The sequence below is a fragment of the Lissotriton helveticus genome, chromosome 2_1 (genome assembly GCF_964261635.1).
Source record: "Lissotriton helveticus chromosome 2_1, aLisHel1.1, whole genome shotgun sequence".
Taxonomy (NCBI): Eukaryota; Metazoa; Chordata; class Amphibia; order Caudata; family Salamandridae; genus Lissotriton; species Lissotriton helveticus.
The window spans coordinates 1180798098-1180810971 of record NC_136059.1 but is presented as its reverse complement, the minus strand read 5'-3'; the positions used below and the strand labels follow the sequence as shown (position 1 = coordinate 1180810971).

General features: G+C 48.7%; 1 protein-coding gene across 4 annotated transcripts in view; it reads left to right on the top strand.

Annotated features, from left to right (window-relative positions):
- G3BP2 (G3BP stress granule assembly factor 2) overlaps positions 1-12874 on the top strand; it is a 297094-nt gene that overhangs the window by 220740 nt on the left and 63480 nt on the right. For all 4 annotated transcript variants that reach the window (XM_078676048.1, XM_078676046.1, XM_078676047.1 and 1 more), the window contains one exon: positions 3243-3371. In XM_078676048.1, coding sequence (XP_078532174.1) covers positions 3243-3371 — 129 coding nt within the window. The remainder of the gene's footprint in view (positions 1-3242; positions 3372-12874) is intronic.

Sequence of the window (12874 nt, the reverse complement as noted above, 5' to 3'; positions counted from 1 at the left end):
GACCTCCTTTTTGAGTCCTATTTCATTTATTAATTACTGTGTGCATAGCAAATATCTTACACTTCTCTGTATTAGACCGAAGGCTGCTCGCCCACACTATCACAAATTGAGCACTTTAAGTTTACATTGAGCCCTGAAGTCTTCTGGGGGAATCTCTTGACTCTTTGCACAGTATAGATACTTAATAGGGTATCATAAAGAGCCAGCTTCCTACAGTTATCCTAAACTGATCGATATTACCTAAAAGCTATTTACAATTATGCACACTATGAAACCTTACTAGTTTAATTGTACTTTTTTGATCGCTCCATCTTGTGTGATTAGTTTTACTAGTTGAAGAGTTGTGGATTTCCGCATTCAGAGTTGGGATTTCGGATCTAATTTCAGAATCTGAGTAAGAGATGTATTCGAGTCACAATGATAGAAGCATACTCCAGGCTTTTCATCTGTGACAGATGAGTTTCTTATTACTATATGCAAGTCCTCTGCATGGGGATTTAGTTCAACTTTACGTACTTGATTTCTAATGCTCAGCTGTTAAAGTTTTGGCTCCCTATACTGGTCGGGTTCGGGTGTTTTATTACTTTTGTCCCATTAATATTGGCTGTCTGTTGAGGGCACTGAGGTTTAGTCAGAACCAGGTCTTGAGCTCCTTCCTGAATTGAGGCAGTGACGGTGATTGCCTGAGGCGGAGAAGAAGGGTGTTCTAGATCTTTGCTGCCACCTAGGAGAAGGATCTTCCTCCAGCCGTGGTCTTGCAGATACATGGAACCGTGGCCCCAGCCAGTTGGGTGAAGCAGAAGTTTCTGGTGGGTGCGTGGAATGAGAGGCTGTGGTTGAGGTATGCAGGTCTTGTCGTGTAGGGCTTTGTAGGTGTGTGTGAAGCTTGAAGGTGATTCTTTTGTTGACTGGGAGCCAATGGAGGTCTCTCAGCTGACCAGTTATGTGGCAGCTGCGTGAGATGTTCTCTATGAATCAGGCAGAGGCGTTCTGGATGCTCTAGAGTTTGAGGAGTTTCTGGGTGATGCCAGCGTAGAGTGCGTTGCCGTAGTACAGTCTGCTGCTGATGAGTGCTTGGGTGACACTCTTTCTGAACTTCCGGGGATTCCCTTGAAGTTCTTTTGAAGCAGGCATAGCTTGTGAAAGCAGGATGATGAGAATGTGTTGAACTGGTGGTTCATAGTGAGCAAGGCGTCCAGAATGATGCAGAGGTTTAGTGCGTGGTCTGTGGGGAAGGGTTTCCCTAGTGCTGCAGACCACCATGAGTTATGCCAGGCGGAGGAGGTGGAGCCTAAAATGAGGACTTCGGAAATCTTTGTGTTGAGCTTGAAGCAGCTGTCCTTTATCCAAGTGGCAACAGCCTTTATCCCATTGTGGAAGTTGCTCTTGGCCACTCTGGGTTTGTGGTGAGGGAGAGAATCCGCTATGTCGTCAGCGTAGGGGATGATGAGTCGGTGGTTCCTGACGATGGCTGCGAGCTGGGCCATGTAGATGTTGAAGAGAGTGGGACTCTGGGAGGAGACCTGGGGCACTCCGCAGCTGATCTCTGGATTCAGAGTGGATGGAACAGTGGTTGTCTGACTTTTTGCGTTTGGCCAGTGAGGAAGGAGCGGATCCATTCCAGGGCATTGTCGCAGATGCCATCGTCGCGGAGTCTTGTGCTTTGGGTCCGGTGGGAGACAGTATCTAAGGTGGCCGAGAGGTCTGGTAGGTTGTGGGTTGCAGTTTTGAATCAGTCGAGGAGGGTGTGGACGTAGTGTTTAATTGCTAGGAGTGCAGTCTCTGTGCTGTGTACCAGTTGTAAATGACAGTGATTCTAACGGGTATTCCAGTGTGACATGTCTATCCATGGACCCGGCAACTAACCGTTTCATGATCACTCATGTGGTTTAATGCAATTTTAGACCTTTTGTTGAATCGTACTATTATTTATTTTGCTCTTTTCTTAGGGGCCTATTAGTTAAGATGTCAAGAAAAATTAAAGTTCGGCAGGTATTCCATTATGTTAATTTTTTCTAATTTTGTTTATTTTAATCGTCCATCATCCAAGTCTCAGTCCTGTGATTTGATGGCGATCTCATGGAGGAGCAATCCTAAAACAAAAATGTATTACCTGATTGGAAGCTACATATTAAGAGCATTGTGCAGCCTTGTCATGGGGGTCGAGTGGTGATTAGATAACTGGGACTTCCCCTGTGTGATTGCGGATGTTTACCACTACTCACCCAGGGCCACACTACTTTTTTGCACTGTAAATCATATAGCCAAGAGACTGGCACTTTACTCTCAAGGTTAGCGAGTGAGCATTTGCCATTTATTCCAATATGTGGTGTATCATAGACATTTTATTTCAGTATAGCACAATAAATCCAACTTAGTAGCATCAATGACCAGTCACTGGTGTACTTTGTGTAAGAAAAATACATTGAGTCAAACTGCACATTTTATCATACACACAGTCCAACGGTTTTGGCAGCTTCGGGGCCTAAGTATTAACCCATTGTCCCTTTATAGCTTCCTTACCCAAAAATTTCAGTTACCATCAAACCCAATATGCAACCTGTTCAGTCATTGCCACTGCTTTTGGATACGGTAGCAATTTTTTATAAAACCCGGGTGATTAATGGGAAGATGAATACATGGGAGGATATGTGCTGGCTCATATATTTGAGGTAGACGTTGCTTGCTTAGCACAAAGGAGACTACCATCTTATGCAGAAAACACACACATGTATACATACATACATTCATTATATGCATCGTTCAGACATGAAGTCCAGGAGCTCCTTTTATGTGAACTTGTTTCAAAAGGGATGCAAAAGGGAAACTGGTATGTTTTCTTGAATAAAATCCCAATCCAACTCACTGCCAGTCACCACATAGCCTTCGGAAAGTAGGCGATTGCGCTCACTCAACAGGGGGTGCTCTTTAGGTATTACATTGACAGATACCTGCTCTGAAGCCAACAAACAAAGGAGCACCTCCAGTTGGCTAGCATGATTGAGCTTGGAGGGTGTAGTTTTTAAAGCAAGGTTGTCCAGAAACTTACAAAGACACAGTGGCAGAACTTGTCTAAAGTGATGGAACACTTAACAACTAGTGGGTTATTTCCTTAATTGTTTGTGTTTGCCACTACTTCCACTAAACTTGGTCCCTGTATGTCTTCACATGTCTGTTTATAGCAAACTTATTCAGGTTATACTCCTTTTATGTATAATATGCATCCTTTTTTATTATTTTAGCTCGAGGTGATGTGGAGCAAGGTGAATTGGACAACCGTCGCATATTTCGGTACCCAGACAGTCACCAGCTTTTTGTTGGCAATTTACCACATGACATTGATGAAAGTGAGCTTAAGGACTTTTTCATGAGTAAGTATTAACAAGTTTAAATGTTTGAGCAAATGGCAGAATGTGCTCTATATAATTAGTTGCAACTTTAATCTGTGTATGGACATCTACCATTAACAAAGATATGAGGGATGATGAGTGGCCAAGGGCTTGTGAGCATGAGACAGGCTGTAGAGCACAGAGCTGATCACATAGGATGGGGATGCCTGATCAATCAAAAGTAGTTTACCTTTACAAGAATGCTCTTGTTACAGGAAAATTGCTAGGATGTTCCCATGAGCTGACCCACCTAAGATTGTTGCTGGTAAATCTATACATATTAATGAGATGGTTGACTTTGATACTGCTATTGGGCAAACCTAGGTTAGACCTAAAAGAATTAAATTCATTACATACCCTTGTGCGTCCTTACTCTTTCCCATTCTTACTGTTTTTGGTACCCTGCAGATAATGATGGCACCGAAAACTACTTCTGTTTTCAACCTCCATATATCTTCTCTTTATAATTGTGCCACAGCCATTGCTAAAACAAGCACAATCTGGTATACTCCTCTTACACATTCCTTGCCCGACACATGTGCATCCCAAGTAAAGCATCAACCACCTCTGATTAACACTGGGAAGCAGATTGTCACAGGGGTTGATAAACTTTTGAGTGCTGTAAAAAGTCAGATTGAAAAAAGACTAAGAAAGAAGCTGCTAACAGAATGTCAAAAAGGCTTCACCACTCTTTAGGCATCTAAAAAGCAATCTTCCCCACGAAGTAACTTAAGTAGAAAATTTATGGTTTCTTGAACCTTGAATTACACTCAAATGGGGTTAGGTTGATGGCGAGTATGGGTTGTGTGGCTTGGCACGTGCATAGGTTGGATACTCTCCTTTGAGCTTTGGGAAGCCCGCTATGCTGAACTGTGAGTAAATCAGCCCTAACACCCAAAATGGAGTACTTTGTGACTGATGAAGAGTATTAGTGGCTGCAAACTGAGTGGGATACTGACTGATGACTCTTTCTGAGGCTATCTGATCACGGCTCCTGTCCCTCGACTGGTTCTGGTAAGATGGTGGCAGTTCTCCAAGAATAAATCTGCTACCTGAGACAGCCTAGCTGTCTATGTACGGATTAGTGTGTACCAGCATGCCACCTACAGGTACTTGCTTTCCTTTCACCTGCAACCAACCACTTGGTGGGCAATTAAGTGACACCATTCAGTCAGGTTACTGTTTGCTGAGCCCCCAGCCCATCTGCTCCACGCTCCTACAGGCCCTTGGTTGCTGGCCTCGCAAATTCTCTGGCTCATTATTCAGAGTTTCCTGCTGGCGCTTCCTCCTGAAAGGGTATCACCTGTTGGAAAGTGTCCCTCTTTGTCATTGACACCCTCCGACCTCTCCCCCCCCCCCCCCCCTTTTTTTTTTTGCCACAGGTACTGATGTTTTTCGACTGATGTGCACTGGGTCTCTGCTAAGCAGTCTCCATTTGTACCAGTTGGGGGATGGGTACTAAAGAGTGTCCCTCAGGGCTGCATGTGTTATGCCACCCTAAGGGATCCCCCCATAAAAATTGAATGCATGCTGCCTTTGCAGACTGTCATGGTGCAAACCATGAGTGAAAAGATGACACGGCACACTCCATGTGTGCCATGCCAAAGTCACTGCATGTAATATATGTATGTTCGAGGCATGTGGGCTGCTAAATTCATATCTTAGCATTAGATCGCCGCCTAGTGTTGGGTCCGGATGATCGCACATTGTTGTCCTGGAAGAGTCTTCGAAGTATCCTGAGATAGGTGGCTCCTCCCCTGGACTACAGTGCGCATGGGCATCGGCTCCATCCCCAGATTGTTTTTTTCCGCCATTGGGTTCGGATGCGGTCTCGACGTCTCTCTGTCGGAACTGAGAAAAACTAACTTTTTAAGGCCAAAAGGCCTTGTTTTCATAGTTTCATAGCGTCGGTATTGTTTGCGCACGGTCTCGAGTTCTTCCGTCTCTTGGAGTCGGAATCAGCAGAGTGCTTACGCTCTTCGGACATCGAGGCCTTCTCATCGCGACACGACTGTAACTCTACAGCATGGAGCGGAGTCCGTTTCTGCTCTGTCCGCTCTGTGGGTCCAAATACCCACACATAGATCTGCACCCGGTCTGTAACAAATGCCTTTCGCCAGACCATGACGACGGCAACTGCAGGGCCTGCGCGAAGTTCAGGTCCAAGAAAACACTCAAGATTCGGCGCGCGGTGCGCCTTGAAGCCAGACAAGCGGCCCCGGATCCAGAAAACATCTTCGGCGACCAAGAATACGAAGACCAGAGTCATCATCTTCAAATCTCCCCGCCCGAGACGGAGGTCGAGGCAGATCCGGAAGACGGCGACGGAGTCGCGGGTCAAGGCCTTGAATACGTCGAAGAGGTAGGGGACGTCGAAGAGGTTTATGGGGCCGCGGAAGATAGCTCAGGGGACGAGCTATGCCCCGAAGGTTACGAAGATCAAGATCGGGTCACGGGATCGCCTGTCGGCCTTACCCTAGACCCCGTACCGCAAGCCACGGCCCCGCCGCCCGGCCCGGCCACGGACAAACTTGCTGGCCAGGCCGTATCGAAACCGAAACCTACGGTGTCGACTACACCTAAAATGGCCGAACCGAAATCGAAACCGAAACTTATGGATTCGAGCACACCTAAGATGGCGGCCGTACCACAGAAAACGACCAAACCCGCTGCTTCATCGACTCCGTCGACCTCCGGTCCACAGAAGTCGAAGAAATCTGTCGATTCCACAGTGTCAAAATCGACGCCGGAGGAGGGATCCTCTAAGAAGGGTGGTCGGCCCGCAAAAGCCAGCGAAACGGCTCCGACTGGAACTCCGTTAGTCGGACGCGTGGTGGAGACGGAGCCGACAAAGTCACACGGATCGAAGGCTGGTACATCTGCGCATCGGTCCAAGGACTCTGGGTCGGCGGCTGCGGCATCATCGTCAAAGACTCAGAAGGGACACCAGGACGTCGGATCCGAGGGCAAGGTCACGACCTACTCGTCGGCGCCAAAGGCCACTGCAAGTGACACGTCCCCCATCGCCTCTTCACTGCAGAGAATCAGGGAGAAGGCCTTGGCCACGTCGGCTCCGATGCCATCGCCACAGAAGCCGATGGACATTCCGGTGAAGCCTGCGGGTAAGCTTCTCTTCCTTCTGCCGCCAAAAGAGGCGCCGAAGGCCTTTTCAACGAAATCGACGCCAAAGAAGTCGGATTCTTCAACGGCAGGGGCACTTTCAAGTCGGGTACTCGACTCAGAAGAGGATTCGGAGCGTTTCATCGACGCAGACACGGGCAAATTGACCCTTTACAAGAGGAGGATCACTTCACAGCCAGTGGACTCCTATGTCATCCCCCTCAAGAAGAAAAGGCTTCCTCAGGACGCTTCAGGCCTCATGGAACCCATCCAGCCTCCTCCAAGAAGGAGCCCCACTCCTTCCCCAGAACAATCTGAGGGTGAGGGATATAATGAAGATGACCAGTACACTTTCCCCATCAATGAACCAGATGCACAGCCGGATTCATATGATGACATTGGTGACCAAGGCACTCAGGATGTGGGGCAAGACCCACAGCCTGACCCACAGCCTTTCAGTGCACGTGCATCCCCCACTGCAGATTCAGCAGGTTTTCATGCACTCCTTGAAAGGGCAGCTGCTAATCATGATGTGGACATGCATGCTGACCCAGTAGAAGAAGACTTTCTATTTGACACTTTTTCAGTCTCTGAAAGGACAGTAAAGACACTGCCTATGCTCAAGGGGGTCCTCAAACATGCTGCGGACATCTTTAAAGAACCTACCAGGGCGAGAGTGGTCAATCCACGTATTGAAAAAAAGTACAGACCAGCACCTGCAGACCCTGCATACATTAGGGGACAGTTGCCGCTGGACTCCCTGGTGGTCGCGAATGCCCGCAAAAGGGCCAACTCCCAAACAACGGGTGAAGCTCCTCCCCCGGATAAGGAGTCCAAAGTGCTAGAGGCAGGGGGTAAAAGAGTAGCTGCACAGGCTGCCAACTTTTGGCGTATTGCAAATACACAGGCACTCTTGGCACGTTATGATAGGGCGCATTACGACACCCTAGAGCAAGTTTTACAGCACCTGCCTCTGCAGTTTCAAGAGGGCACCAAACTGCTTATAGAAGAGGGAAAACTGATCTCCAACGCGGCCATAAAGTGTGCACTTGATGCCGCAGACACAGCAGCTAGGGCCATTAACACTAGCGTCATGCTGAGACGACAGACGTGGCTCCGCATATCGGGGTTTAAACCTGACATACAAACAACCATACTTAATCAGCCAGTCAATCCTGATAGACTGTTTGGTCCAGATGTTGACACCACCCTTGAAAAGATTAAAAAAGACACCGAAACTGCTAAGTCTATGGGGGCACTTCAGTCACAACAGTTTCGGGGCAATAATTTTCGTCGCTCAGGTGCACGTGGAGTCACCAGAGGACAGATGGGTCAACAGTCACAATTCTCTAGAGGTGGAGCACAATCCTCGTACCCCAAACAGAACAAGGGGGGTTACCGAGGAAACATCACCAGAGGACGCGGCAGAGGGAACAACAACTCCCGCTCCTCTGCCCCAAGCAAACAGTGACTCTCTGTCACTGCCCCCCGACCACTTAACACCTGTCGGGGGGAGACTGCAGCAGTTCCTGCCCGTCTGGAGAAACATCACCACAGACAGGTGGGTGCTACAACTTGTACAGTACGGTTATTGTCTAGAGTTAAGATCCACTCCACCCAACATTCCACCAAGGCAACGGCCTATGTCCGCAGAGCACTTGCTCTTATTGCAGCAGGAGGTAGTGGTGATGCTGCAAAAGGCGCAATCGAGCTCGTGCCAGTGGAGGAGGAAGGCAGGGGGTGTATTCCCTGTACTTCCTTATTCCAAAGAAGGATGGATCTCTCAGACCCATTCTAGATCTACGTCCCCTCAACCTGTATATACTGTCAGAACATTTCCATATGCTCACACTGCAACAGATTCTTCCCTTGTTGAACCAGGGGGACTTCTTAGCAACCTTAGACCTCAAGGATGCTTATTTCCACATACCGCTACACCCGTCCCACAGAAAATACCTCAGGTTCACTATCCAAGGCAAGCATTATCAGTTCAAGGTCCTACCCTTCGGAGTCACCACAGCCCCAAGAGTGTTTACCAAGTGTCTGGCGACGGTAGCGGCGCACCTCAGGAGGCAGGGCATTCATGTCTACCCCTACCTGGACGACTGGCTCGTTCAAGCCAAGTCGGAACAACAGTGCGCCGCGGACATGTCGACTACCATTCACCTCCTTCACGATCTAGGTTTCTCGTTGAACTACCCAAAGTCGCACCTTCAGCCGGCACAGTTTCTAGGCGCGACGATCAATACCCTGACGGCCGTGGCTCAACCAAACCAAGTCAGGATAGACAGCATGCAGTCTCTAATCCAGAAATTCAGACCACAACACTCACTTCCAGCAAGAGTGTTCATGCAGTTGATAGGCATGATGGCCTCCTGCATCTTCATAGTCCCTCACGCACGGCTACATATGCGCCCGCTCCAGGAGTGCTTAGCAAATCAGTGGACACAGGCTCAAGGACAATTGACAGACCTAGTGTTGGTTACCAGTCGGGCATACGACTCTCTGCATTGGTGGACTCCACACAACCTTTGCAAGGGCCGACTGTTCCAGGAGCCAGTGCCACAGATTACCCTGACGACGGACGCATCTCTCCAGGGATGGGGAGCTCATCTGCTCACTTACACAGTGCAGGGGCTATGGACAACGCAGCAACAGAAGATGCACATCAACTATCTGGAACTGATGGCAATCTTCATGGCACTCCAGTCCTTCATTGTACATCTGTGCAACAAGGTAGTGTTAGTCCGGACGGACAACATGACCGCGATGTACTACATTCAAAAGCAGGGGGGCACCCACTCGCCACAGCTGTCTCATCTGGCTCAAAGCATGTGGCGGTGGGCCATTCAGAGGAACATCTTCCTCATGGCAGAACACCTCCCGGGCAAGGACAATCAGATGGCGGATCTGCTCAGCAGACACAGCCATCAAATGCACGAGTGGGAGTTACACCCATCTGTACTCCACCCGTACTTCCAGCAGTGGGGTCATCCGGAGATAGACCTGTTTGCAACAAAAGAAAACGCAAAATGCCAACACTTTGCCGCCAGGTTCCCTCACCCACAGTCGCAGGGGAATGCGATATGGATGAACTGGTCAGGCAAATTTGCGTACGCTTTTCCGCCAGCCCCTCTGATACCGCTGGTGGCAAGAAAGCTAAGGCAGCACGCGTTGACTCTCATCCTAGTTGCTCCAACGTGGGCGCGCCAAGCATGGTACACCACGTTCCTCGAACTCTCAGTGGTGCCGCATCAAAGGCTGTGCCTCACGCCCAGACTTTTGACGCAGAACCATGGAGAAATTCAGCATCCAGATCCGCAACAGCTCAACCTGGCGATCTGGCTCCTGAAGTCCTAGAGTTCGGATACCTTAACCTACCTCCAGAATGCATGAACATCATCAAGGAGGCAAGGAAGCCAACTACCAGAGCATGCTATGCTGCAAAATGGAAGCGTTTTGTCATTTACTGTACAGCCAATGACATCAACCCGCTAGATGCGTCTATCCCTAACATCATTTGTTATCTGCTACATCTGTACAAGTGCAATCTAGCGTTCACTTCTATTCGGATACATCTATCCGCCATCGCAGCATATCTTCAGAATAGGCAGCATCTCTCTGTCTTCAGAGTGCCTGCCATTAAAGCTTTCCTTGAAGGTCTGAAACGAGTCATTCCCCCAAGAACACCGCCAGCTCCGGTGTGGAACCTCAATGTGGTCCTCACCAGGCTGATGGGACCACCATTTGGACCACTGCACTCGTGTGAACTCCAGTTCCTCACGTGGAAAGTGGCTTTCCTAATTGCTATTACGTCACTGAGGCGTGTTAGTGAGCTGCAAGCGCTCACAATCCAAGAGCCATTCATTCAGATTCATCCAAATAGGGTAGTGCTACGTACTAACCCCAAATTCCTTCCGAAGGTGGTGTCACAGTTTCATCTCAACCAAACTATTGACTTACCGGCATTCTTCCAAAACCCACAAACGGTGGCGGAGAGAATGCTCCATACGTTAGACGTACGGAGGGCGTTGATGTACTACATAGACAGAACACAACACTTTAGGAAAACAAAACAACTTTTTGTTGCCTTCTCACCACAACACAAAGGCAACCCTATTTCCAAAGCAGGAATAGCCAGGTGGATTGTTAAGTGCATCCAAATATGTTATCAAAAGGCCAAGCGCACTTTAACGATACCCCCAAGGGCGCACTCCACACGCAAATAGGGGGCATCCATGGCTTTCCTAGGGAACATCCCTTTAGAGGATATTTGCAGAGCAGCCACGTGGGTTACACCACATACCTTTACAAAACACTACTGTGTTGATGTGCATTCCAAACAGCAAGCTGCTGTAGGACAGGCTGTTCTCAAAACACTTTTTCAGGTTTCTGCAGCTGGCACGGGCAACCGCCGCTGATGGAGGGACTGCTATGTATTCTATGCTAAGATATGAATTTAGCAGCCCACATGCCTCGAACTGAATATGCTACTTACCAGTATGCATCTGTTCTTGGCATGTAGGGCTGCTAACATTCATATCGCCCACCCTCCTCCCCGGTGCCTGTCGCAGCTGCAGATATACTATTGTATTCAATCATTATCATGGACATCCTTTACACTTTTCACTCCATCTTCTGCCACAATGGCGAAAAACAATCTGGGGATGGAGCCGATGCCCATGCGCACTGTAGTCCAGGGGAGGAGCCACCTATCTCAGGATACTTCGAAGACTCTTCCAGGACAACAATGTGCGATCATCCGGACCCAACACTAGGCGGCGATCTAATGCTAAGATATGAATGTTAGCAGCCCTACTAGCCAAGAACAGATGCATACTGGTAAGTAGCATATTCAGTCACCCCTACAGCAGACATTGTAGCTGTTAGACCTGGCATCTTTGGCGTGGTCGTCCCCTATCTTTTTGCCTCTACCTCCTGTATTTTTGATGCTGTGCTGGATTTCGTTTTTGCTGGTTTAGATGCTTTGGACACTCTGCCACTGCTGATCAGTGCCAGAGTGTAAGTGCTCCCTATGTAAAGTGTTATTCTGATTGGATATACATGTTTGGCATATTTGTATCACCATGAAGTCCCTAGTAAAGTGCACTGGGTGTGCCAGGGCTGGTGATGACAAATGCTACTAGTGGGCCTGCAGCACTGATGTGCCACCCACAGGAGTAGCCCTAAAATGATGTCTCAGGCCTGACACTGCAGTGCCTGTGTGCAGTTTAGAACTGCCATGTCCTCCTGGTCAGTGTCCCCACTGACCAGGCTAACCCGTCCCTTTTTGTGCACATCAGTCACCCCTATGGAAGGCCCAAGGTACCCCCCTGGACAGGGTGCAGTGTATGTAAAAGGTAGAGCATGTACTAGTGCAGGTAACATACTCTGGTAGTGAATGGCAGACATTTTCGTTTTTCACTATTGTAAGGCTATCTTGCTCCATAGATTAACATGGGGGGTGCTGGCTACAGGGGTTAACAGCATTTCTTCCCATAGGAACAAGATGGGACATAAGTATCTAGTATCCCTGAACTCAGAATTTAATAACACATCTTTTAGGAAAGGTTGTTTTTAAATCCTGTGTTTGAGAACAGCACTTTTAGAAAGTTGCTGTTCTCTTGTCTGACCCTTCTGTGTGCCTGGGCCTGTTTGTGTATTGACTGTCTGGTTTGAGAGTGACAGGGGCTGGGGAATTCCCCAGGAGGCTGGCTGAGTCAGCCCTAGGCTGAATGACTGCAGTTGCAACTGGAGTGGTAGGAGGAGTTAGCACCTGGGCCTGAATAGGGCTGTGCCTGCCTTCCACAATGCTGGCTCCACCTCCTGCTGGGCGGCTGAGGACCCTGCCCCTCACTCTGAAAGGAAAGAAGCAGCCAGCAAAACAAAGTACTCAGGAAACACCCAGAACTGGTTCAGACCGGGCTCAGGGCCCACATGCACAGAGGGAACAAAGACTTTAGGGGTATAAGTACAGGACCCCTGACAACAGAAAATTAGATCATCCTGGAATCAAGAAGGAACCTCTGCCAAGGAGAAAGCTGACTCTGAAGAAGGAAGACTGTCCTGCTGTTGCTCTGCTGGACTGACCTGCTGTTGCTTTGCTGCCAAGGAGAGGGGAAGGACTTTGCTGTGTGCTGTGTCCCCTTGCTTAAAGGAATCTCCAAGGGCCTGAGAAGAGCTGGCTCCCTGTTCTGAAGTCCCAGGAACAAAAGGACTTCACCCCCAGCTTCCCTGAACTCTGCTGAGAGAGTTCTGTCCTTCCTAGAGTGCTTGATCCAGTTGTGGGGCCTCTGGAAGTTGTACCTGTGCTGGGAAGCTTGAAACTAAGCTTGAGAGACTTTTGAATTTGAAAAGTGTCGCAT